Source organism: Botrytis sinoallii, assembly GCF_014898435.1.
Source record: "Botrytis sinoallii strain Bc 23 chromosome Unknown BSIN_003, whole genome shotgun sequence".
Lineage (NCBI taxonomy): Eukaryota > Fungi > Ascomycota > Leotiomycetes > Helotiales > Sclerotiniaceae > Botrytis > Botrytis sinoallii.
Genome location: NW_024066030.1, coordinates 3047347 through 3074456, shown reverse-complemented (window position 1 = coordinate 3074456; position 27110 = coordinate 3047347). Strand labels below are relative to the sequence as shown.

Sequence of the window (27110 nt, the reverse complement as noted above, 5' to 3'; positions counted from 1 at the left end):
GGACAGGAAGAGTCACTCCAGATTACTTAATGAGGAGGGGCGATTTGAAAGTTCCCTCAATGTTATCGGTAGGTAATCTTGTAGGGAAACATTAGAGACATAAGGCGCAATTAGACCGACCGTTCGTCATACCAGCCAGTACCCTCTACTCAGGTACTCAGATAGCTATGTATGGGTGGGTATGTCTGAGACCATGAAGAAATGTATGAAGAAATATTTTGACTCACTTCAAAGCATTGCCTAGGTACATTGTTAGTTAGAAAGACCATGTACATCTCCACCTCACGTGTAATATCAAATGATTTATTTCTTATATCGTTCTAGTCGGCATACAACGAGAGCCCGTCCAGTTTGATTGTTCTACCAGTACGAGGTACCTAGGTAGGCAAAGATTACATACACTCCTCTATCATTTGTTTGGGGGCAAAAAGTCTTGGCAAGGCTTTCACTTTTTTGGCTCAGTCATCTTCTTTTTTGATCTCCATAATTTTGGAGGACTTCGGAAATCTACCTACCCCAAATCCAACAGTATAACCCAACATCATATATTTAAATAATAGTTATATCAATAGCTTTATTTATGCAGACTTGTCGTTGAAGGTACTGCCATCGCGCGCCTTTTAAATATAGAGATATCTTTTCTATTTAATGCGCTAGTACTTTGGAGAACACACTCAAAAGAGCTCCCCATCTAACGAAGAGCCAATATCAGTTTCGCGCGACAGCTCCTGCCAATTCAAACCAACCTGGACAAGGTAGGTTTGGAAAGAACTAACTTCAGCAAGCCGGCATGATGAACGGTCGTCATCTGCCGGCAGGGCAAGGTATGCAACAAGACCTGGGAAGACGGAGACCTTACAGTCATCAAGCTCAACCATATCCACCGGCGGCACCTCTGTACAATGGGTACATGCACCCGTACAACGCGAATTATTACCATCCACAACCATTGCCTCCTCAATATTATAATAACGGCTTGACTCAACAGTATAACCCATACCAACACTATGGTCGTTCGCCTCCGCCAATGATGACGCATTATACCCAACCACCACCACCTCCGCTTCAACCCCAAGCACAACCTTTCGTTCGACCTCAACCATCTCCTGCTATTGCTGCCTCTCACCCGCCAGTAATTGCGTCGTCTTACCAACCAGCTCCTGCGCCTCCACTGCCTCAAACTCCCTCGAGTTTCTCGACACAATCGTCCAACACCCTTTCTGCAGGACCTCTCACGCCCCCAACTCCACAAATACAACCTGTTGCTCAGTCTCCACCTCCAGCTCCCAAACATCATATACCTTTTCAGGCACCTGTATGTTATAATCTCAAAAAACGCATTACTCAATTGCTGACATCACAACTAGCTGCCTTGGATATCCCCTAACACCACTGCACCCTGGCCGACCAGACGGCGTCGGAAAAGAAAGCAGAGTCCAGAGTTGTCTATGAATCCTGTGGAGCTTCCAAGTCTAGACAAGGAGATTGATACTGAGTCGAAGAAGGGCGTGGAGACGTCAGAATCATCGTCAGAACCAAAGCCGAGCACTGAAGAAGCTTCAGAGCCTACACCTGAAACACCTACCACTACCCAAGGTCCATCAGAAGATACTGAATCTACAGTGCCAACTACTCCATCTTCTACAAAAGCTTCGTCCCTACCTGCAGGTGGAGAAGTAACTCCTGTGGCAACAAAATCCCAGCGAGCCACTGTCCCTGCTGTCCCTGCCGTCCCTGCCATACGTGCCATCCCAAAATCTCAACCTAAAAGTACGCCATCGACGAATTCTCAAAATACCAATGGCGAAGTTACAGCTGAGGCAGAACTGACTAAGTCCGAAGTGACGAATGAGACTGAAGCCAATGGTCCTACTACTGAAGAAGTCAAGGCAACACCTCCCCCTGCTAAAGCATGGGCTACACCAAGAGCTTGGACTGGTCTTTTTGGTTCATCTGGCGCTCCTACAGCTCCTACTACTGTCAATGGTGGACAGAATGGATCCTCCGAATTTGGCAAAAACAATTCTGAATCACTAGCTGAAGCATTGCGTTCATTCAAGGCCGAAGCCAAGGACACCAAAATATCATTTCTTGAGCCTCGAGGTCTAGTGAACACTGGCAACATGTGCTATATGAATTCGGTTTTACAAGTTCTCGTTTTCTGCACCCCTTTCTATGACTTTCTTGACCAAGTTAGCAAGAAAGCAGCGCATAGCTTCAAGAGTCAAACACCTTTAATTGATGCCATGTAAGTACCAACAACGGATTTGGTGTGATTGTCACTAACGACCTACAAGGATTATGTTTATGCGGGAGTTTCAAGTTATTGATTCTGCAAAATCAACTGAGCAACTCAAAATGAGACTCAAGGACGGAGAACTTGAGCAATATGGAGATTCTTTCACGCCAGATTTTGTCTACGATGTTATGCGACGTCTACCAAGATTTGTCACAATGCAGGTTAGTTTGAGTGTATCCTTTGAGTTTGCATTTACTAATATATGACATAGAGAGGACATCAACAAGACGCGGAAGAATTCCTTGGCTTTTTACTTGAAGGGCTTCATGATGAATGTGTACATGTCATGAAGTCAAGTGACTCGAGCAAAAATTCGGCTGTCACCACACCCATGAACGTACCTTCGTCTCCTATCAGCGATACTGCGAGTCGACGCGGATCTGTTGATGACGTATGGCAACAGGTTGGGCCTAAACAAAAAGCTGCTATCACCAGATCTTCTGGAACTATACTTACTGGTTCTCCAGTCACTAAAATCTTTGGTGGTAGCTTGAGATCCGAATTGCGTGTACCAGGCTTGAAAGACTCCATTACTCTTGAGCCATATCAACCACTACAATTGGATATCGGTTCTCCGGATATCCATAACATCGTTGATGCCTTGAAAGGCCTAACACATTCAGAGGTTCTTCATGGCGATTTCAAGTCTCCTAAGGGTCCCAACGTAACCGCGACAAAGCAAGTATTCATTGAGACAGTACCCCCTGTACTCATCTTGCACTTGAAGCGTTTCCAATACGACAACACCGGCGGCACACAAAAGATTTGGAAGAAGGTTGGATATCCTTTGGAACTCGAACTACCAAAGGAAGTCTTCCCAAGAACTAAGCGTAGTGTTTTTGCTCATGATGGCTACCCAAAGTACCGTCTAATTGGCGTTGTCTATCACCACGGTAAGAATGCCAGCGGTGGACACTATACCGTAGACGTTAGAAGACAAGATGGGAAAGAGTGGATCAGACTTGACGACACTGTTATCAAGCGTGTAAGGAGTGAAGATGTAGCTGAAGGAGGAAGCGAAGAAGATCCCAAAGTTTTGGCTGCTGCTTTGGAGGCCCACAAGAAGGATAGTTCATCGTCGGGAAACATTTTTGCTTCAATTGGAGAAGAAAATGGAGAAACTGAAGAGGATGGATGGAAACAAGCCAGTGGGTCTGGAAAGAAATGGTCAAGCGTATTAAATGGCGCTTCTACACCAAAGTCCAAACCTGCCACTGGATACGGGGCTGGTAAATCCTCACTCATGGATAACAAGGTCGCGTATCTTTTGTTCTATCAGAAAGTATGAGGGTCTTGTTGGTGTAATGATAGGGCTGGGCACGGTGGATAGAAGGATGAAGAGGACGGCGATGATCGATGGAGGAGGCCGGACAGGTCGTTGAATGGGATGTCATGATTGATTCTCAAAATTATGAATATTACGAGAAAATGAGATGAAATGACGAGAAGAGAGACGATTCGTGCTGAAGGTGCCGTCCCTTTCAAAAGTTAGGTATCCATGTTTCGCTATTCAGCAACGAAATTTTGGATGGGCGGTTGACCTAGTCTTATATTAGGGTTAACAAAAGATGCATTGCAACTTTCTTGTACATTACTTATTCGGATAACTTCCGAATTTTGGCATCATTTCTATGGCATGAGCGGTTGGCGCATGTTTAGGTAGGGAATTGGCGCGCAAAATACAGTATATGTTACGAGGAAGTTCTATGTATAATATCTAATGGTTATTCGCAACCGACCACGGCAATAAAAAATTAGCGATGAATAAGGAGTCACATAATGTTAAAGAATGTATTTTTGTGTTGGACTCAGCTGGGATGCATAGAGTGAAACGCAAGTCCGATCATGTTGAGCTGCCTGCCTACCTAGGTATAAAGATTAACAAAGCATCATACGTCCGGTTGGTGATACAATGTTTCGACTATTCCTTTTATGTTTGAATCGATGAGTTGGTTGAGGCAAATAGCCCCGCAACTATTTGTTGTCACTACCTAGACAACACTTAATACACTTAATACACCTGATACACCCAATGCATCTAATACCTACATAACTATACATTTATTAATACGTCTAATCAATACTACCTGACTAAACACTATTATCGATATCGTATTCGTAACTTAAGGTTAATAGGTGGTAAGTACACCCATACGCACATTGTTATCCTTGCCCCTTTATTAAACTCATGTAAAACGTAATTTGTCAATTAAGATCCCCATCTTTTACTAGGGTTACTCGATTCTCGAAGGCTTTATTTTAAGGAGTCGCAGGGGATAAATGAAGATCAATCCGACCCAATGTATGGCTTCCGAGTGGCTCGACTGAAATGGGAAACGGGAACTAGTAAACAAATATTAATTTTAAATAATTCCCAATGTAAAATGGAGACTGATTTGATTCTCATAATTTTGTTGACACTTATTCTTGTACGCGTGTGAAATCATGATCTTTGAGCTTCTATTATAGCACTTTCCTTACAAGCGCTTCATTTGAAATTACATGTGGTAAATTATTGGTTATACTCGTCCCAACTATCGTTCGTTCCGAAATTACAAAATGTCTGAAGGACGCGAAAGATATTCTTTGCGGCAGACGCCAAAGTAAGTACTCACTGTTATCTGTTCTCTTCTATTTTCATTGGAGAGAGGAATCTAAAAATTTATATAGAAAAACGGAACGTGCTGGTTTCGTCGAGACTCCACGAATCCGTCGCCAGAGAAAGTCACAATTCCCAGAAGACGCAGACGATTCTTCCTCCGCGACAGATAATCCGCCATCCAGAATGAGATCTTCGAGTCGAAAAGTCAATATGGTCGAGACGGCAACAACCAACAATCATGTCAGTAATGGCGCAGCAATCAATGGCTTCACTTCCGCATTGAATGACTCTAGTACGATCGAATCTTTGAAGAGTGGAAGCGCAAATGCCAAGAGCGAAACCAAGGAGAAGGCAGTTAATGGGAAATCTACAAAGGTTACAAACGATCCAAAGATTGATGCTTCTGGCCATTTCGATTTTGGTGGTTCTTTCGGCGTTAGTGCTATGATGATTGGCTTCCCTTGTCTCATGTGGTATATGTGGATTGGAGCAACATACTATGATGGGAAATTCCCCACGCCGGAACCAGGTCAAGAATTCCTCGATTTTGTGAAACATCTGGGTGATCTCGTCTACACAGGGGCATACCCGAGTCTTCGTGCCTGGAAAATCTACTGGGTTTTCTTCGTCTTTGAGGCTATCTTGTACTGCCTTATGCCAGGAGTTTGGGGTTATGGCAAACCGCTTCCTCACGAGGGAGGTAAGCAATTGCCATACTATTGCTCTGGAATTTGGTCTTTTTATTTCACCATCATCACCGGGGCTGTTTTGCACTACTTGGACATCTTCAAAATTTATACTCTCTTAGATGAGTTTGGACCAATAATGTCGGTAGCCATTTGCTCGGGATTTTTGGTCTCAATTGTTGCTTATTTGTCGGCTTTGGCACGTGGAGCTCAACACCGAATGACAGGCTATCCAATTTATGACTTCTTCATGGGAGCCGAGTTGAATCCAAGAATGTTCGGCATCTTGGATTTCAAAATGTTCTTCGAAGTTCGTCTACCTTGGTTCATTCTCTTGGGGCTTTCCTGTGCCGCTGCAGCAAGGCAATATGAACAATATGGTTATGTATCAGGCGAAGTCGGATTCTTGGTCATGGCTCACTTTTTGTATGCAAATGCATGCGCTAAAGGAGAAGAATTGATCATAACAACCTGGTATGTAGATCTCCATACCCACCTCAATACAATTTACTAACTCTTTTAGGGATATGTACTACGAGAAATGGGGATTCATGTTGATTTTCTGGAATCTCGCGGGAGTTCCTCTCAGCTACTGCCACTGCACCATTTATTTGGCTAACCACCCGCCATCTGAATACTCGTGGAACAAGTACTTCCTTTTCTTCTTGTACACAACGTACCTATTCGTATACTGGGTCTGGGATACCACCAACAGCCAAAAGAACAGATTCAGATCTCGTGAACGCGGAACCGTCACAGATCGTAAAGCATTCCCTCAATTGCCATGGAAGGAGGTTATGAACCCACGTGTCATCAAAACCAAAACTGGTGACTCAATTTTGGCTGATGGCTGGTACGGAAAGGCTCGCAAAATCCATTACACCTGCGATTTCTTCTTCGCTTTCTGCTGGGGACTTATTACTGGCTTCAAGAGCCCATTTCCTTGGTTTTATTGTGTCTTCTTTGCCGGTATGATCTCTCATCGTGCATATAGAGATATTCAAAAGTGCCGAGAGAGATATGGAGAGGCTTGGGAGGAGTACGAAAGATTGGTTCCATATCTGTTCATTCCAGTAAGTTCCGCCTTGTTCCCATCAATTTGATCGACTCTAGTTCGTTGCTAATTTAATCAAAGGGTATCTTTTAAATGTATATATACCATATATAACAATACCGAATGACTTCGGTCCCAGTCATCTAATCTAGATGGATGATTGGAAGTGCCCATGCTAGCACTAGATATTAAAACAAGAACATGGGTAGCTCGTATAGTAGGCGTAGTATTAAACTTCTCTTGTACATAGGTTATTGATATAACTTTTAATGCCCAATTGTACTCGAACAATGTACCCAAAATTGATTTCATGAAGCTTGGTTGAATCATTAATAAATAGGGAGATATATTTTATATTACTCGTGATTTTAGAAGACCTGAATTATCGATAGAAAGGTTAGAAGACTTGACTTTATAAATAAATACAAGATGTAATTATCAAAATATGATAATAGTCAATAAAGCATGCAAATCTATCATAGATTTATGGCTGCTAACTTTTCATGTAGCCTTATGTACAGTAAAAGGTCAATGAGGCTTAAAAGGAGTTCGGCGTTAGGTTTCGACAATCCCTTATCGATGTAGCTATCGAAGCTCACTTAGACAACAATTCCATCAACCCTTAAAGACCACATACGCAATTTCTCAATTTCAATCAACGCGAGTTTTCGACTATCGCGTCCTCCTCTTTGATATCTTCTCTCTCTTTCTTCAACAAACTCCACTTCAATTCTATACCATCAACAAATATTCAAAATCATCATGGTGGATATCAGAATTGACAAGAATTTGTTTCAGGAACGATTATCACACTTTATATCATCATGGAAAGCTGATAAGAGAGGCGGCGACGCGGTTTTCAATGGCGCAAATAGTATCTTGGTGTTAATGGGAAAGACGGAGGATGTGGCAAGCTTTCAGAAAAATAATGCGATTCATGTGAGTTCAAATGCCTGCGAAACGTTTCACGAGAAAGTACAATGAAGGGAAGGTCAAATGCTGATGAAGAAATAGTTTTGGTTATTAGGCTATGAGTTTCCTGCGACGCTCTTCCTTTTCACAGTCGAAACTTTATACATTGTGACAACAGCAAAGAAAGGTGCGTGAATCTTCATTCTATGTGCGCCTACAAATTGGAAGCTAACATGGAATAGCGAAACATTTGGAACCTTTGAAAGGTGGAAAGATTCCTCTCGAAGTCTTGGTCAGAGGCAAAGATGCAGCAGCCAACGAGAAGCTTTTCACAAAGATCGCAGATGTCATTAAATCATCAGGGGTGAGCCATGAAACAATATTACTATGCGCAACAAGAACAGTCTAACAAATCTCTGTTTATAGAAGAAAGTCGGAATTCTACCAAAAGATACATCAAGTGGCCCTTTTATCGATGAGTGGAAGAAAATCTATACCGAAATCAAGGACGTGGAAGAAGTAGATATTGCGCCAGCTTTATCTGCTGCAGCTCTGGCAGTAAAAGATGAGAATGAATTGTAAGACGCTAATTACGAGGTGGAACAATTGGCTGATGCTAATACATTCTGCAGCGCGCTATGCGAAATTCCTCAAAAGCATGTACTGCACTCATGAACCCATATTTCGTCGAGGAAATGTCAGGCATTTTAGATGAAGAGAAAAAAGTCAAACATAGCGCCCTGGCCAACAAAGTGGATGGCAAATTGGACGACGCCAAGTTTTGGACTTCCGTGGAGCTTCCTAATAAACAGAGGATGCCAAATGACTTCGATCCATCACAATTGGACTGGACCCATGGACCTATCATACAAAGTGGTGGAAAATACGATTTGAAGATGAGTGCTCAAGTCGATGATGAGTTATTACATGCTGGTGTAATCATTTGTTCTATGGGTCTTCGATACAAAACCTACTGCTCCTTGATCGGCCGAACTTATCTCGTCGACCCAAACAAATCCCAAGAGAGCAACTACAAATTTTTATTGCAGGTTCACAATCTTGTTATGAAAGAAATTCGCGATGGCGCTCATGTCAAAGATATTTACGCCAAAGCTTTAGCCCTCATTAGAACCAAAAAACCTGAGTTGGAGAAGCATTTCTTGAAGAATGTTGGAGCTGGTATCGGTATCGAAACAAGGGACCCTACTTTACTCCTGAATGCCAAGAGCACTCGCAGCTTAAAAGACGGAATGACTCTTTGTGTCACTACAGGATTCAATGATATCGAGAACAAAGATCCTCAAGACAAGAAGAGCAAAATCTACTCTTTGGTATTATCGGATACTGTTCGTGTCACCCAAGCGGAACCTGTTATTTTCACAGGCGATGCCCCCTCGGAACTTGATGCAACATCATTCTTTTTCAAAGATGAAGAAGATGAGCCTGCACCAGAACCAAAAGCTACTAAGGCAAAGAAGGATTCAAGTGTTGGGGCTGTCGCAGCTAAAAATATCACCAAGACAAAACTCCGGGGTGAACGATCAACTCAGGTTGACGAAGGTGCCGAAGCCAGGAGGCGTGAGCATCAAAAAGAGCTCGCAAAAAGAAAACAAGCCGAAGGCCTCGCAAGGTTCGCTGAAGCTACTGGTGATCAAAATGGTGTTGCCGTGAAAAAATTCAAGCGATTTGAATCTTACAAGCGTGAGAATCAATTCCCTCCCAAGATCAGAGATCTCGCTATTGTTATGGACGCCAAAAACTCAACTGTTGTTTTACCCATTATGGGCCGTCCAGTACCTTTCCACATCCAAACTATCAAGAACGCCAGTAAGAGTGACGAGGGTGAATTCTCATACCTTCGAATCAATTTCTTATCTCCCGGTCAAGGTGTTGGTAGAAAAGACGATCAACCATTCGAAGATGCTTCAGCACACTTTGTTAGAAGTTTGACATTCAGATCTCACGATGGAGATAGATTTCAAGACATTGCCAATCAAATTGGTAACATGAAAAAAGATGCTGTTAAGCGTGAACAAGAAAAGAAGGATATGGAAGATGTTGTTGAGCAGGACAAGTTGGTGGAAATCCGAAGTAAGTTCGCAACTTGTAGCGAATCTTTCTTTTTCTTTCTTTCTATCTTACTAACATAATTAGATCGTCGTCCAATTGTTATGGACAACGTTTTCATTCGTCCAGCTATGGATGGTAAACGTGTACCCGGAAAGGTTGAAATCCATCAGAACGGTCTTCGATATCAATCCCCTCTTAATCTTCAACACCGAGTTGATATCCTTTTCAGTAACGTCAAGCATCTTTTCTTCCAACCTTGTGACCATGAATTGATCGTCATCATTCATGTGCATCTAAAGGATCCAATTTTGATTGGCAAAAAGAAGACCAAGGATGTTCAATTCTATCGCGAAGCTACTGATATTCAGTTTGATGAAACTGGAAACAGAAAGCGAAAGTATAGATATGGCGACGAGGAAGAATTCGAAGCAGAGCAGGAAGAACGAAGACGTCGTGCTGATCTTGATCGACAATTCAAAGCATTTGCCGAGAAGATTGCCGATGCTGGTAAGAATGAGAACGTTGATGTTGACGTACCTTTCCGTGAACTTGGGTTTGGTGGTGTACCAAATAGGTCCAGCGTTTTCTGTCAACCTTCCACAGATTGTTTAGTTCAACTTACTGAACCTCCTTTTATGGTCATCACTCTTGAGGATATCGAAATTGCTCATCTTGAGCGTGTTCAATTCGGACTCAAGAACTTTGATATGGTCTTTGTCTTTAAGGATTTCCACCGTGCTCCTTACCATATTAATACCATTCCTGTCGAATCACTCGAAAATGTCAAGGAATGGTTAGATTCCGTCAATATTCCATTTTCCGAAGGTCCACTCAATTTGAATTGGCCAACGATCATGAAGACTGTTACAGCCGATCCTCATGGATTCTTTGAGGATGGTGGATGGGGATTCTTGGCAACGGAATCAGATGATGAAGGTGGTGATGAAGAAGATGAGGAATCTGCTTTTGAAATAAGTGATGATGAAATGGCGGCCACGGAAGAAAGTTCGGATGAAGATAGTGATTTTGATAGTAATGCAAGTGAGGATGAAGGAGAAGAGGATAGTGATGAACAAAGTGAGGGAGAGGATTGGGATGAATTGGAGAAGAAGGCCAAGAGGAAGGATATGGAAAGTGGATTGGAGGAAGAAGAAGAAGCCCCTAAGAAGAAGAGAAAGCATTAAGTGCATTACTTGATGCGTGGATTGGGTGGTAGTGGCAAAGAGAGAACTTATGACCGCAGATAATGGCATGGTACTGGGATATCTTTTTGAGGGATAGGATGAATTGAGATGATATGAGAAACAGTATCTCGAATTCTTCACTTGTATTTTTTGAAACATCTTTTTATTTCTCGCTCTCTATAATTACTAGTTTGGTTGGCGTTGGGAATGAATGATATGATGAGGGATGGGGAAGAGGTATACAAATAAATTAAAATCTTTTATGGAGATGGATGTATGTAGTGGGTGAAGAAGAAAAACCCTTCGAGGAAGGGGATAGGAAACGAGGAAGCGAACGGGTGAAGTGAGAAGTAGGAACTGGGAAGCCAGTTCTAAGTAGTGGGTAGTTGGGGGAGGGGATGAAATAAAAAGTTCTTTTTTTTTTGACTCGATTATTGAGCTCGTGATCTTGCAGTGGTAGAATTGTGTTATTGTGTGTTTGATTAATGAGTTTGGGATGGGTGTTGTGTCTATTTTGTTCCACTTTTTCTTGGGGAGTGAGTGAGTGAGTTATCGATGTAGGGAGTGGGACCTTCGCTTCCCATTCATTCATTCATCTAGCCAATCATTCAATGAGAAAACACCCAAATTTCATCAACTAGAGAGGTAACATTATATTACGATTAATCCGCCAGATAATCCTCTCTATCCACATCCACATCTCCCTCTACATCTACATCATCGCTATCTCCACTCCATCATCTCTCCTCCCTCTACTATTATTCCCACTCCCATTCCACCTCTGCCCCCACCCCCAGAGAAATACCCCTGATCAATTTTCCAAATCCACTCTAACCTTTTCCCTCTCGCTCCTCGCTCTAAACAACCACGTATTATTTGTTCCGTAGACTGCAAAGAACCGTTTCTTCTATTTCTCTTCTGCTCTCCTCCATTACCATTGCCATTCGCAATTACCGGTTCCTCTCTCCCCCCATACCCCATGATCCCCATGCCCATTCCATTCCCACTCCTTCCTCGGCCTCCATACCCATAAATGCCTCCTATGCCGCTATTACTCCAACTTTGCTGTGCACCCGCATCAGCAGGACTACTATTCCGACTTGCATTTCTACTCGCATTCCCACTCCCACCCTGTCTTTCATTCCTCAACAATTTCGCAATCTCGGGACTATGGTCCACCCTTGCATTTCTCAATCCAACCACATTTACTTCTTCCCCGCTATTCGGGCCCGCAACCGCATGAATATGCAGATACGGTCGTCTGAGCTCCACGAATCTGCGTATCCATTTCGTGCTATCCGCCGAAGGGACTAAAAGCATTCCTGCTTTAAGCACACTGGGATTCTTTTTGATCTGAGAGATGGTGGCGAGATGCTGAGGTATGGATGAGATAGGGTGGGCATGTGGAATGGGCGAGGTTTGACGGGATCGAGATGTTTGGCGAGAGTTGGCGGTGGATGGGTGGAGTGAATTTGAAAAATTTGATGGACGGGGTGAGTTTGAGCGGGAAGTATTGGATGTGAAAGAGGATGTGTGGAAGAGAGATGGAGCGGGCGAACCATTGATAGGTGGTTCGATATTATTTGGTGTGAGGATAGTTGTTGATGGATCACGGCAGAGATGGAAGTATTTAGTAAACTTTTGAAGAAGGGCGGTTTGGTGTGGGTTGTATGCCGATTGATTCTGGGATTTTTCTTGTTCTTGACTTGGATCATGAGGGATAGAATCAGTGCCGATGGCAGATTCCGCCTTTTCCGTGATTTCGTTGTTGAATTCACCATCCCCATGTATACCTAGAGCATTTCCATCAACAGATGATGGGAGTGCCTCATCTATCGATAATGATGGAAAGCCTTCCTTTGTAGCTGGCGGACTGACAGGAAGTGGTATGTCGGCTGGATCTCGATTAATAACCTGTGGAATCGAAGGAGCGGGTATTGATATTGATATTTGTACTGGTGATGATGCGATACGTCTCAACAAAGGCTGAGCAGCATCGATTTCTGCCAGTCTCTGTCTCTTTCTCCTCGCCGAAATGAAATCTTTAACCAGACTAATACCTCTCGGTGTCCAATTCGTAAGAGCTTCTTCCCCTTTAACATAGTCTTCCGATGTATTAATTCTCCACAGATCACTCACTCTTTTTACGGCCACTGGACGAACAGAGATGGAGTAAATACTAGTCATAGAATGAACAATTCGTACACTTTGAAATAATGATGCGAACATCGATGTAGAACGAACATAATTACGCGACATAATTTGAGAGCAGACATCCATATTGAAAGTCATTGGGCGAGATAGTTTCTCGGATTTCACATCCCATGAAAGGGACATTTGAACTTTGTATTTATCTGCTGTTACCCGATCAAGGAGTAAAGATTCATGAGCACTCGAGTCCCATTTTCCAACAATGCAAACATTGCTGGTGCCATTTGCATTTGCTTTAACAATGGGCTTGGAGAGTAATTTGAGGTAAAGGGGAGGAGTCGAAGGGGAGCTGAGATCCGGACTTTTCCCAATGTGATCAACGAGTTGAATCCGCCCTACACGTAAACCAGTGACATCCGACCAAGGTAAAGCATCGCCGGAGTTATGCGTCAAGGTAACAGCAATTCTGCGTTGTAAACCTTGATGAAGTTGGAATGTTCCTTGGTCAAGCTCACTCGTTTGAATCACTTCAACTGCTGGATAATCACCATTTTCGGCCAGCTCCAGTATTTGAACTTTAGCAAATACATCATGTTTCTCTTCAGAATAGAACTGCGACTCTGATATACGAGCACCCTTGCGCTTCTTCTTGAGTTGGGGGATGTTGTCTCGCATATCGTCCCAACTTGAAAGTTTATCCAAATGCATTGATGAGACTTTGGCAAAGATAGCCACACGAAGAGAAACATCTGTAGGGCCAAACATTGGAACGCTCATACTATGAACGCTTTCGAATCGGATTGGACCTTCATCGAAATCTTTAATCATCTGAGTCGTTGTAACGCCGCCTTCATTTGAAGCAGGAGGTATGAACAATTGACCGTGAACTTCTGTCCCTTCCCGCTCAGCGAATCCTATCATTTCATGCATAACAACATTAAACTTCAAGGTGTTTGAAGGGGCCTTTGCTGAAGATGGTTCCAATGAAAGCTTGATGATACCAATAGCATGCATTGTAAATGGCGAAAGAACATCAAGAGTAAAGTCCTGAACTCGACTCTCAAAAACTGCTGATAGAGGGACATCAACATCTCCAACATGTGTATACTGTGGCATACAAGTTTCCATGAAAGGATTGTCGAGTCGAAAATGTTGGAGGTACTCCGGCCGATCAAGGTACTGATGCATCTGCCTCATCTTCCGGATACGATCCTGAAGTTTATCAAGACTCCATAGATGAGCCACATTATTCCTGTAGTCTATTACCCGTACGCCGATGCAAGGTTTTGTTGCATCTTCGAGATGAAAATCATCCCCCTCTATATCATTAAGAACCATATCATAAGAAGAACATAAAGCGTGCCCTATGTCAACAACAGCAAATTGAAAAACAACATTCTCATCCATTTCGTGACTCATTATTTGGGCTTCCTTCAGAATTGCGGCATTTTGAAATACAGCTTCAGCCATTCGAACATATCTTCGTCCTTGCCAATGTTTTGCAACTTTCTCGGCAATCGCAATTTCTTTCTCTGATAGTGGAGGTGGTCCATCTGGTCCCAATTTAACCGGGGACAACTCTTGTAATTTCTGTTCATACTCTTTTCGTTGAACCTCCAATTGTTTGAGCATCTCCTCTTTAACTTCTCTGAGTGTCTCTTCCATTCTCACTTTTTCCTTTTTGATTTCCTCAACCTCGACATTTGAGGTTTTGGCTGTCTCAAGTTGTTCCTGGAATTCTTCTCTTTGCTTTTCCAGCTGAACTTGCATTTCTTCTCTAACTTCACGCATTTTGTCTTCGACTTCTCCTTGCTTGGGCGTTGATGGCATGGTCAGTGCAGTGTCCAGAGAGAAGTTATCCAAAGTGCCATTTGAAAGATACTTTTCTCGCATGGGATACGATGTTACCGAGTCTAGATCATCCTCCAAATTTGCAGTTGCACGTTCAGCCCTTGCTCTCTGAACATCCTCAAATAAAACATTGAGCTCTTCATCGGACAAACCTGCGATTTTTTGATCGGTTCCTAAAATAGCACCAGCTGCCTCACGCCTTGCTAATGACCAATCAGAAAGACCTCGCCCAGGCACTGGGGAGTCTGCTCGACTACTACCATCAAAATCGAGGTCGGAGATAGCTTTGCTGAAAGTTCGATCATGGGTTGGCCGAGGGGTAGATGAAGGCGAGAATTTGTCCCAATCTTTAAAATTTTCTAATTGGTTAGCAGTAACAGAATGCCGCAGAAGGCTCTGCTCTGCGCGTTCCGCTCGAGCCTCGGTTGGATTGTTGAACCTAAAGATATGAAAGTCGCCAAGAATAACTCTGAAACCACTTCTCAACCGAGTTGGCTTTTCGACTCTCTGTCCATTGACCATCACTGCCGCTCCTTCATTTGGTATAAGAGTAACCACATTATCGACATTCTCAAAAGTGCAATGCTCATGTAATATACGAGTTCCATTAAGTCGAATTTCCGCCGCATGGGCTGCATTCGTATCGACATTTCCGACTGAAGTTGACCCGGGTTTGAGGTTGTACACAAGACATTCTGCTAACAGTGGATCATCGGACAAATTCACAAGATGAGGCATCTTCTTTGGTGTATGTAATCCAACAAATCCCTTCTCGATACTGATACCCAATTCTTCCAGGGCCGCTTCTCGCTCTTTGTGGATTTCTTCAGTCTTTTGCAATTTCTCTTCCCACGTCTGATTAAGATCCGAGTAGAGTTTCTCGCTTTGATTGAGTTGTTCGGTGATTTCCGCTTTCGATACTTTCTTCACAGCACCGTCTGATGAAACAATTGTGACCATTTGCTTCTCTAGAGGTGTACCTTCTGCATAGATCTCATCTGCTGGGCCTGCCCCGCCTCCGCCCCCTCCACCACCTGTCAATTTACCTCGCAATTGAGCCAATTCTTCTTTCAACTCACGGATCATACGAGCATTCGCATCCTCGTTTACAACTGCGTGATTCTTGATTCTCTTCGCACTATCAGCATATCGCAAGGTACTTAAAGTTTCATCGAAATTTATATCTGCAGGACTAATAGCTGCAATCATGGCTGTCATACTATTTCCTCCCAGAGAATCTTTCAGAAGCCAAGTCAATACACTGTCTCGGTAAGGGACTTGATTCCCCTTTCCCACTTTCTTCTTCTTTCCTTCTGATAAGTCGGCCAGCGCAGCAATAACTCTACCAAGTGTCGATAGAGATCTATTAATCTCCGCACCTTCTTTCAGTCGAGCTCCAGTTGCACCCGTAGAATTTGCTCGCTCGGAACCTGCCAAATCGACCAAACTAATCTTCGCAACCTTTTCCATTGCCATCTTTGTTTCAACATCCAATCGTTTCTGAGTCAAAGTCAAAGTGAAGACAGCATGACTTCTACTAGAAGTTTCGTTCATATTCGTAGCTGCAACGGTACGGGCTTTATTTCCCTCATCCATCAAGTTTTCAATCTCTTGAAAGCTACTCACAACCAATTTCGCCAAGTCTTCCACATATGGTCCAGTTGAAGGATGTTCTCGAACTTTCAGGTTGCCTTTTGTCGATGGGTTTAGGAGATCTCGTACTCGCTCGTTGTAAATTTCCAGATAAGATACCTCGACTGTGCATTTCAAATTTTTGTCCTGTTGTAATTCCCCTATCCTCTCAAACATATCCTGACAAATCTTTGGAATGACACCGGCATCTTTTCCATATCCCATCATCGAGTAAGATTTTCCTGAACCCGTTTGACCATATGCGAAGATACAATTATTGTAACCCTGAAAGGCATTATCCAAGAGAGGTTTTCCCAGATCGGTGTGGAGGTTGTCTTGTCCTGCGTAACTCGGATCATTTTTGTCAAAGGACCAGTATGAACGATCGAATGCGAAAACCTTCTGGCCCGAATCTCCCTTTCCACCCTTTGCATCTCTTGATTTCGCCTCATGTCCTTCTGGTGGGGTGATGACTGTTTGCGCATCTTTCATTTGCACTATACATTTTGCTCCGCGATCGATCTCTATCCCGAGGCATCAGTCCTGACACAAAAATGGGGTTTGACAACATATCCACCGCATACCTCTACTGTTGAACGGCCTACACCGCACAACGACTTTAATATTTCCTCCACCACCGGGCGCCATGTTTGCAGATGTTCAATAGTCCAGATTATCTTTTTTGTGAAGCTCTCCTTTCACAGCCGCTATGTCTGCGAGAGATATTGTTTGGTTGAGGGGATCGTAGATTGTGGTCGAATAGACAGATGCCCAATGGATAATGCGGCTCAGGTTTTATGAATCATCGAAAGGGAGAAGGAAGGACGTTAAACTGATCAGTGTATCGTGGTTATCATTGTTGTTATCGTTAGATGTCGTTCATAGGAATTGCGGAATTATTTGCTTTTTAGGTTTCTGATGGATACCCGGCGTCAAGATGGCCTTTGTATGCGCCTGGATGAAGTTACCTGGGTATATTTTCTTAAAATAACAATATGGGATAATTTAGGTGTATTGGTGTATTAGTTTTGGAGTAAGACAATAGGTACGGTAGTATGTTATGGGATGCAAATGAATGTTGAACTGAAGCTTATCAGAACTTGGAGATTGTACTGTATTTCGTAAATACTTTAATATCAGATGATGTGGCACAAGGTCTCAGGGTATCTGTCAGTAATATTTTAATGTTGACAGTCGCGTCGCCGGGGCAAACCTCGCGTCCCCTTGACTTTGTTTAAACTCGACAGGAAAACAAGATGAAGGGAGGAGGTTATCCTGGTTGTTGATACAGTCAGATTCAAAAAATGAACAAATCAATAGAGAGATTGGTTTCGAGGGGTGAGTAAAGTAAAACATAACGTGATCTTAGTATTGATTCTTTGATTTGATTGGTTCGGAAGATTGAATTAGAATTTCTTTCTATCTACCGGGCGGCGGTATGTTAGGTATGTTACTACTCCGTACATCGTGCTATGACTGACTCCTATGAGTGATAGAATTTTGTGGAGTAAGAAGAGAAGAGAAGTGAAGTATGAATGTAAACTTACGAAGGTTGGAAGGGTTAGTATATCGATACGGAAGAGCATAGGAACATCCATTCAAATAATATCTGCATGCATGTACGCAGACATACATACAAACGTACATACACTCTTCATATATCGATATTGATCAAAACACATCTCAATACCGGCCTTTAGAGAACCCCTTTAACAAGTGGATGCAGAGAGACACCGTCCAAAGAAACACTCCCTTATTACTCTTGTTGGTGAAAGGAGATACCAGGTAATACGTCTGCCCCGCCAAAACACTTGAGCACCGTTTTACCTCCAAATTCGAAGATTTCGGACAAAATATTGAAAACCCCATCAAACAATCTCCCACTTGCTTTTACACTCATATCTTTCGGGCGCCAATTCCGTGAAAATCTGATGATGTGCAACGAGAAGGTTGTCAAGCACTTGCATCGTGTCCTACCTAAGTATATTCAATGTGTAACCCCCTCCATTGTCGTTATCAAGAATGGGATTACCGAAGTTTCGGGGAACCTATCAAAAGAATCCGGTTGTGTGAAAGATTACCATCTGTTGTCATCCGTAACCCCAGATGTATCTACCCGTCATGATGATCAAGGGTCCTTTTTTCAATGTATGGGTATGTATATCTGTACCTGGGGAACAAGAGTGAATGATGGTGAAATACTAGGTAGTTATTCATATGGTAACATCTGAGTATGTCCACGGGTAGCTAGGTAATATGGAGAATTGATTTTCGATATTTTGTATTCGAGACATGGCAATGGGTTGTACTCGAGTAGACTGTAGATAGTTGGACCAATCGACAATTTAGATAGTTAAACCTGGAGTAGTGATATGTTACAATACATGATATGATGTTGATCCAATTGATGAATCTCATTAGAAAGCAAGTTTTCAATATTGAATAACGGTGTAGGTTGTTGTACTGTTGGTAAAGTACCTAGTATGTATGTATCTGAATGGGCTGTTATGGAAACACAACCAATTCTTGGATGGTGATTCCATGTAGGAGGTACCGGTATCTAGGCTCGCTAGGTGCTGATCCGTACGGGAGGGAAAGTTTATTCTGAGAGCCCCGGGCCGAGATGATATGGTGAATGGACGCTTACATGATTGAGGTTAGAGGGGAAAGGAGCAAGTGAGTGTTGAGGGGGAGAGAAAGGGAAGGGGGAGAGAGACTGAAAAGAATGAAATGGAGGAAACTTTGTAGGTGTGATGATTTACATGGCTACATGTTTAGGTACATACTACTAACATATTAGGTACACACTACTAACATATAACTACCATGTAGATAGGTAGATCATGCTGCATACCCAATACTCGGGATAAATCATGAAAAGTGCCCAGGCACGTGCTAGGCAAATGTACCTACAATGTAAATAACATTGACCGCTATTCTTGTCATCTGTTGGGTACATAAGTCTCTGGGTATGTAGAAACTTCATAACACAAATCGGAAGCCCTACGAGGTATTCATTAATTCCATATTCCATATTCCACACATATATCCATATATACATATATACCTAGGTATCACATATTATATTATATTGCATATTACATATTACATATTCCATATTACATACATAATAACCCCTCCCTGCCTTTGCCCTTGCCCCCCTCCTTCTCTTCCTCTTCCCTCTTCCCTCTTCCCTCGATTCATTCTGATTTGTTGAATCTAGCTCAAATCCATTTCACCCCAAACTTTACTAAAACTCTGGGAATCTTGCCGGACCTGTTATTTGGTGACAATCTGCTACATTCCCATTAAAAAATACATTAAAAGCATACATACCTAGGGATTCAGTAACGCCACATCTGCGCACAATTAGAATAAAAACCTTCCAACCGAGAAAAAAATAGAAAAAATAAAAAAAAATAAACCAAGGCTAAGAGAGAATTAAGTAAAGAGCTTGGATATATTTCGAATTCGGTACTTTCCCCAAACCCTTTACATACAAAAGATTTCATCCTCTTTCAAGAAACATCTCAGTCACAGGAAAATTCTCTTCAACGTAACAAGATATTTCAACAAGAGACTTTGTTAATTCAACTTCTCTCTCATCTCCCTCAAGACAACCTCAATCAATTCTATCAACAAATCTGTAAGTTGTTCTTGCTCGTCGCATTGTTTTTTTCCATCCTCCTCGTTAACCCCACTTCAACCCACTTCGAACTTGAAATCCCTTCAAAACTTTCTGCTCTATCAACCCATCAAAGCTTCACTTGTTTACCTTGACGGATTGAAAATACTAACCAGGTACTCAATTCATTACAGAAACCTCAAACTCTCCAATCATAATGGATTCTTTCGGAGCTCAACAACAAGGCGGTGCCCCAAACCGTGGATGCTTTACCTGTGAGTTGGGATCAGATTCTTTACCTTTACCCTTCATTCCTTAAGTCGAAACGTCCATTCTCCAACAAATTCGACCTTGCAATCCATCAAGTTGTTAGAGGATCAAGAAGAATTACTACGGAGGATGAATCATTGCTCAAGATACTATTTAAATTTCATCATCTGCTGGGAAACTGGTGGTTGAAGTTTGGAATATTGGATCAAGACACATTCTTTCCAGCGAAAACTCTGCAACACACTTCTGCACCACAAACAATACATTCAACACTCTGCTTCAAATCAATCAGCTCCTAGCATCTTCGGGACATCTTACGAATACCATACGAATATCGTTTAATTGCTCTCTGGAATTCAAGCTGATTGCAAAAATTATAGGCGGAACTGAAGGTCACCAAGCCCGTGAATGCCCAAGCCGTGGACCACCAAAGTGCTACAACTGCGACAGTAAGATATTACCCTACGATCAACAATTTAACATCGTATTAACATACTTTCAGACCCAGGTCATTTGAGCCGTGATTGCCCAGAGGGACCAAAGGAGAAGGTCTGCTACAGAGTAAGTCTTGAGCTTTTCAAAGATTGATTCGTTGAGGTTATTAACAATCTCTTTAGTGCGGTACTTCCGGACACATCTCCAAGGACTGCTCCAACCCACCAATTGAGGGCGCTGGACGTGGTGGTGGATACGGTGGCGGATACGGAGGTGGTGGTGGACAACAATGCTACAAGGTAAGATTCATTACTCTCGCTGCATAATCTCTTTCTAACTGGGCTTATTTTAACAGTGCTCCAAGATCGCGGCCACATCGCCCGTAACTGCCCAGAGGCTGGTGGCTATGGTGGAAACCAAGGTTACGGAGGTAACCAAGGTGGATACGGTGGTGGATTCGGCAGTGGTGCCCGTCAAGGAAGCCAAACCTGCTTCTCATGTGGCGGTTACGGACATCTTTCCCGTGACTGCACCCAAGGTCAAAAGTGCTACAACTGTGGTGAAGTAAGTTCTCTTCTACATACATCTCTCATCCAGACAGTATACTAACAAACCCTTCAGGTTGGTCACTTGTCCCGTGACTGCAGTCAAGAGACCTCTGAGGCTCGTCGATGCTACGAGTGCAAGCAAGAGGGTCACGAGAAGCTTGACTGCCCTTTGAGAAAGAAGGCTTTCGGCCAAGAATAAATTTAAGTGCTTGATGCACGGCACATGACTACCTCGAGGTCGACTATTTCACACATTCACGGTTAGGAATTATGACGAAACGACAAAACCTTAGGGATTTTTTTCGAAGACTAGTAATTTCGTTCAAGGATTACGGGAACAGATAACCTCTTTGTATAATTGTACCGACTTTTTGCGACTTCGGAAAAATTTGTCGCCTTTCATTTTCTATTTCCTTTTGAAAAGTAAAATACCTATTCCTCTTTTGGAGTCTTATGCTGCGTTGCTTCCATATCTGAGTTTAGAGTTTGGCCCTTGCTTTTCCAACTTTCTATCGGCACGGATGGATTCAAAAAAGTCATATCACTCAAGATTTTGCGTTTTTTCTTATTTAATTTATTTTGCGAAGGATGAAGTTTCGAGGATGATCGATGCTAGATTCCCCATGAAATTTCCATGATGTAAAGGAAAGAAAGGAGATTTATGGATTGCTGGAGCATATGATTCATGAGGCTACGACTTGAGTTATGGAGATTGGTATCGACGGATAAAGATATCTGGTGGGCACTGTCAAGGGACACTGGAGAAGAATGCATGCGAGCGGTCGGATAAAGTAAAGTGAAGTGCTTGAGATCAAGATCAAGAACAAGAATAAGATTAAGAAATGAAGTCAAGATATTTGAAGAGCGTATTTGACTGTTTTTAGTTGTGTTGTGATGACATTGTGAGGGATGTTTGGTGAAGATTATCAATATGAGTGCGAAGGAACATTGAAAGCTAAGGAAACATGAGGAGATAGAGGGCCACTTGATGGAGAGAAGGAGGATGGAAGAGGGAAGAAGCGGAATATTTCCTTTCGTTGTCTTTTGAAATTTGCGATGTTGAACGAAGAGTGATGTCGGATTTGGGCTCAAGAGTAGGTGTGTAGAGAATGTTACTTCTGGTCTAGGATAGGTAGACAACAGAATTGATCGATTGAGACGGGTAGGTCTCGATCAAAGGTCTTTTGTATTTGGATACTGGGTATGATGAGGGAAGGGAGGAAAAGGGGAGGGATCATGGCTGTGAGTTGGGTTTTTGGTATGTATGTATGTATTGTTGACGATGGTATAAGGTGTGTTTGTGTGTGTATTTGTGTGTGTATTTATGTGTGTATTTATGTGTGTATTTATGTGTGTATTTATGTGTGTATTTGTGGGGAGATATGGAGTTAGAGCTAGAGCTAGCTAGAGTTAGCTGGAGGTAGGTAGGTAATGTATTGATGTATTGATGGATACTGGTATTAGGTCTTAGGTAGGTTTTAATAGATGTTAGATGTTAGATGTTAGATGTTAGATGTTAGATATTAGATATTAGATATTAGATATTAGATATTAGATATTAGATATTAGATGTTGGATGTTGGATATTGGATATTGGATATTGGATATTTTTGTGCTGGAGTCGCTTATTTTATTGGTGAGTTTTAATTCTTAAGGGATGGGGGGAGGGGGCTGAATGCTTGTGTTGAAGGTGGGAGGTGGGAGGTAGAAGGTGGGAGGTAGAAGATAGAAGGTGGTGAGATATTCTCATATCAAGAGAATTGGTAGAGATGAAATGAAATGATAGGGTAAAAGGGGGGGAACTGAAGTCTATATTTGAGAATGAAGGGGTGCTGTGTTATGTGTTGTGTGTAAAACATCCCATTGTATTTTCTCTAATTTTTATCTAACTATCTACTCTCCGAACTTGCAATACACATCTCTCCCGCTATCTACTGTATTGTGTCGTGTCGTCGTATCTATAATTAGTATACTGTCTTTTTATGATTCGTCTCTCCATCAGTATCTTTCGTCGTATCATCTATTCCTCAGTGCTCGCGTTATCCCAAATCCGTATTTGCGCCCTTTTGATCGTTACTCCATTCCATCCATGTACACCGTAAGCGAAGATGTTGATGCAATAGGCGATTGTCGAAAGAAAGCAGGGGAGCAAACAAGCAAAAAAGCAAGTAAGCATCCAGCTCCAAACCGCAAAACTCCATACGCAAAATCAAATTGGGTATTCCCGCAATGTGCAACCGCGCCATCATCAAAAACCCCTCGCAAACAACTCCCTACACAGTAAACCTCCTCTCATCTTTAATCTCCAATTCCATAGCTCTCATACCCTTACCTCTTCCACCCTCCTTAACACAATCCCTACCCGCCTCATCAATCTCCTGCCACGCACCCTCTTCATCCTTAATCTTTCTCTCTTCCTTGCACTTTTTGCAAACCTCAAAGATATCTCCGCTGCTACTCTCCCAGTGACATTGACTACCTCTGCGGTTTCGCCAAAAACCCGCTCGTGGTCTATTTTCCCAGCTCCATCGAGGAAGACGAAGAAGACCTTGAGCAATATCGTTCATAGTCATCGATCTAGGCAGAGCAGGATCGTAGCGTTGCGCATTATTGATCTCGGCACGATGTCCACGGTAAACTCGTTCGTCAAGGTTGAGAGGGTTTTCGCGATGGAGATTGAGTTGTCGAAGCAAGGTGTCATAATGCGATTGAGATGAAGAATGGTTGACAATCATACTGGCGTTGCTTTCTGCTCCCAGAGTTGTTGGGCGAGCATGCGTAGATGTGTTGTCTTTGGTGCGAGTTTGGATTCGCATGAATGGAATGCATGCGAGTCCGATGCTGGCAAATATTATAGAGCAGATATAGACGCGTCGATAAGGGAAAGTTGGATCTTCAATACTTGCTTCTTTTGAGGTGGTGGTGTTGAAAATGGCGGATGTAATGGCTAGACCAATGGTTATGGAAAGTCTGTAGGCTGTTTGAATAATTCCGACACCGAGTGATGCTTGAGTTGGCATTTGTTTATTTGCGTAGAGCTGTTTTTTGTCAGAGGCGAGTAGGTAGATTGAGGAGAGAGGAAGAACAAAAGTGATGGGAAGAAAAAGGTAGAGGAGAAAACTTACATTCGCGACGATGAACTGAAAATCCGCACCAATAACTGTAATGATAAGCGCTGGAAATAGAAATAGCCAATATGATGTGTCCTCCTTAATGAACAGCAATAAAATTGCCCCCGCAGAATACATCAAAGATCCAATACCCATCACAATGGTTCCATGCACTTTTTGAATAAGCCATTGGCCCAAGAAACTCCAAAATACTCCTGCACTGCTTGAGGCACATACGAGCAGCAATTTGTAATGGTGTGTAATGTTGAACATCTTGCATGTACAATGCAATCCAGAATTCGTTGTGATGAATGACATGTATCCGAATCCCATACAGATTACACAAAGACTAAAGTTGCCGTTGCGCCAAACCGAAAGATCGAGAAGGGGGTTTTCGTAGAAGTATTCCCAGGCAATAAAACCGAAGATGAAGAAAACACCAAATACAAGTAAAAGAACGACGTGTACTGATAGCCAACCACTTTGAGGTCCTTCTCTGTGAAGTCATTAGTATAAGTGTAGAACTGGAAATGATTGATAACTTACGTCAGTCCTGCTGATACCAAAGCGACAGCCAAGACAATGAATAAAGAACCAGCATAATCAAATCTTCGAATCGCATCTGATCTATTACCCACTCGTGTGATCACAGGCACCGTCCAAAAAGCAAGTATAACCAAAAGAAAGAAGAAGATGGCCATGACGACAAACTCGCTCTCCATCCGTAATATTTCACGGCGAGACCGGATGAAATACTTTCCTAAAATGAAGCCGAGCGGATTGCCAGTTCCCAAGAGCACCACATGCCATATTTCTTCGACGACCTTCTGGATAAGCAGTGAAGAGGATACCGAGAGCTGGTGGAGCAATTGCTGCTGTGCAAATTCCAAGAAGACCACAGATGACGATTAGTTCGTATGGACCGGTGACTCCAAGCGGCGACGAGAGCAAGGCACTCATAATAGTAATCCAATAAGCAACTGAATCTTTCGACCCATTTCATCATCTACTCTACCAAAGAAAAGCATGAAAGAACCACTGCCAAGTCTAATTGATTGTTAGCATCTTGCTGCTTCATCCACGTCTGTGACAGTGGACATCATAAATATATATGGGAGAATTACCCCAACTGCAGCTGCGATCCAGGTTACTTGAGAAGCAGAGGCTTTTAATCCTTGGCCAATCGTGTTGGTCATGATGAGTATGACACCCTGAATGATAGTTGTGGAAGACGAAGCAAGCATAACCGTCAATACGAAAGCCCATTCTTGGGCCAAGTTTGAGAAGCATGCGGGGTCGGGAGTTTGTGTCGTGGTCGGTCATAATTTGCAATCCACTTGGCTCGAGGTTGCATTCTTTGATTGTAGGGTCGTAGATTGAAGAGGTCACGTCGGGATAACAGGGCGTTGGCAGCAATTAGTTCTGGGGCTCCACGACAGATTCGTCCTGGAGGAAGATAGATTGTGGGCGGAAGAACATCAACATGAGCAGGAAGCTCCGCGACACTCTTTTCAATATCAAGAGAGCCTGCCATCTTTATGAGCATTCGCAGGTGTCGTACTTGCTTCTCAGTATGATCGAACTTTATGCGGCGAAGCGGAAAGGTTAAATTAAAAGAGTTGAGAAGTTCTTGCCTGTATGTCGTTGGTATCGGCGTGTATGACGATTGCAGAAAGACAGATTTGTAAAATTTGAATAGGTGGAAGAAATCGGATACCTAAATAGTGAAATCTGCGAGAATTCGAAAAAGTGATTGTTGAGGATCTTGATCCACTCCTGGAAGGTAAATCAAGTTGGTTTTGTGTCTCGGGATCAGAAGAGACCGAAATCGGCAAACAATTTTATTCGAGGGGGTCATATGAGACGAGGGGTTTCCGGTAAAACTTTCCGATGCGGAAGCACGATGTCAACACAGAGAATGATTTTGTTGATGTACTGGCAATGAGCTCAAGCTGGGCTTATGGTAATTTGCGTTGAAGATATTCGAGGATTATGATTTATGATGAGGAATCTGGGAGAAGTCTTCCTACAATTCCTATTTTGTTTATCGCTGAGGTAGCAACTGGGGATATCTCTTCCTTAATACTTGGAGCATGGAATGCTCAGTAGAAACTGCAAAATGTTTCACAATCAATCCCTCTCTATCCAATCCCAAATGTATCTAGCAGGTGACTTGAGGGAGTGCTGTTAATGGAGTTAACAAAGATAATTCACTCTATTCTCCGACGTCGCTGCACATGTTCCATAAGTTTCGTATGATAAGTTGAAGTCTGAAACAGGTCGGAATATCTCGAACATGGAATTCACTTCGAAGAAGAGTAGATAATCAGAGATGGCAAGAGCACTCTAATTTCACTGACGTAGAGTTTACGAGTGATTCTTTTGTTGAAGGAAAGTTCTACCCCGCAGTTAATGTGAAACTCTGACAGTTCGATAAGATGGCTTTTGATGGAAATAATCTATGGTTAAATTCAGCAACGGAATGAAGCAAGCCGCCAACCACAACTATGAACGGTGTAGGTAAGTCGATGTCACCTTTCAGTATTTTCAATACCAGAGCGAGATGATTCGAATATGACCTACGACCCCCCTCTATATGAATAGAAGTGCGCATGCGCGATTGTGAATTAATGTAGTGATTCACCACAGTCATCCCCTTTTACCATAATGACTTGGTCAAC

The 27110-nt window shown here is 42.6% G+C and overlaps 6 protein-coding genes across 6 annotated transcripts; 4 read left to right on the top strand and 2 right to left on the bottom strand.

Moving 5' to 3' along the window:
- Positions 1–793: 793 nt before the first annotated feature.
- Positions 794–3587, top strand: EAF02_002515 (uncharacterized protein; the record flags this gene model as incomplete). The annotated part of the gene is made up of 4 exons (XM_038898563.1): positions 794–1315; positions 1368–2248; positions 2298–2460; positions 2511–3587. The coding sequence occupies 4 exons, from the start codon at positions 794–796 to the stop codon at positions 3585–3587; spliced, it is 2643 nt and encodes an 880-aa protein (XP_038762255.1).
- A 1271-nt stretch (positions 3588–4858) lies between these two features.
- Positions 4859–6734, top strand: EAF02_002514 (uncharacterized protein; the record flags this gene model as incomplete). Its single annotated transcript, XM_038898562.1, has 4 exons — positions 4859–4902; positions 4970–6061; positions 6111–6660; positions 6723–6734. The coding sequence occupies 4 exons, from the start codon at positions 4859–4861 to the stop codon at positions 6732–6734; spliced, it is 1698 nt and encodes a 565-aa protein (XP_038762254.1).
- Positions 6735–7403: 669 nt separating this feature from the next.
- On the top strand, positions 7404–10807 carry EAF02_002513 (uncharacterized protein; the record flags this gene model as incomplete). Its single annotated transcript, XM_038898561.1, has 6 exons — positions 7404–7580; positions 7656–7740; positions 7796–7917; positions 7980–8111; positions 8186–9644; positions 9708–10807. 6 exons carry the CDS (start codon positions 7404–7406, stop codon positions 10805–10807), a joined length of 3075 nt encoding a protein of 1024 aa, XP_038762253.1.
- An 811-nt stretch (positions 10808–11618) lies between these two features.
- Positions 11619–17089, bottom strand: EAF02_002512 (uncharacterized protein; the record flags this gene model as incomplete). The annotated part of the gene is made up of 3 exons (XM_038898560.1): positions 11619–11664; positions 11835–16965; positions 17026–17089. 3 exons carry the CDS (start codon positions 17087–17089, stop codon positions 11619–11621), a joined length of 5241 nt encoding a protein of 1746 aa, XP_038762252.1.
- A 3194-nt stretch (positions 17090–20283) lies between these two features.
- On the top strand, positions 20284–21492 carry EAF02_002511 (uncharacterized protein; the record flags this gene model as incomplete). The annotated part of the gene is made up of 6 exons (XM_038898559.1): positions 20284–20341; positions 20717–20785; positions 20839–20897; positions 20954–21070; positions 21127–21335; positions 21393–21492. 6 exons carry the CDS (start codon positions 20284–20286, stop codon positions 21490–21492), a joined length of 612 nt encoding a protein of 203 aa, XP_038762251.1.
- A 2100-nt stretch (positions 21493–23592) lies between these two features.
- Positions 23593–25625, bottom strand: EAF02_002510 (uncharacterized protein; the record flags this gene model as incomplete). Its single annotated transcript, XM_038898558.1, has 6 exons — positions 23593–24357; positions 24445–24925; positions 24976–25056; positions 25166–25384; positions 25445–25476; positions 25554–25625. The coding sequence occupies 6 exons, from the start codon at positions 25623–25625 to the stop codon at positions 23593–23595; spliced, it is 1650 nt and encodes a 549-aa protein (XP_038762250.1).
- Between the last annotated feature and the right edge of the window lie 1485 nt (positions 25626–27110).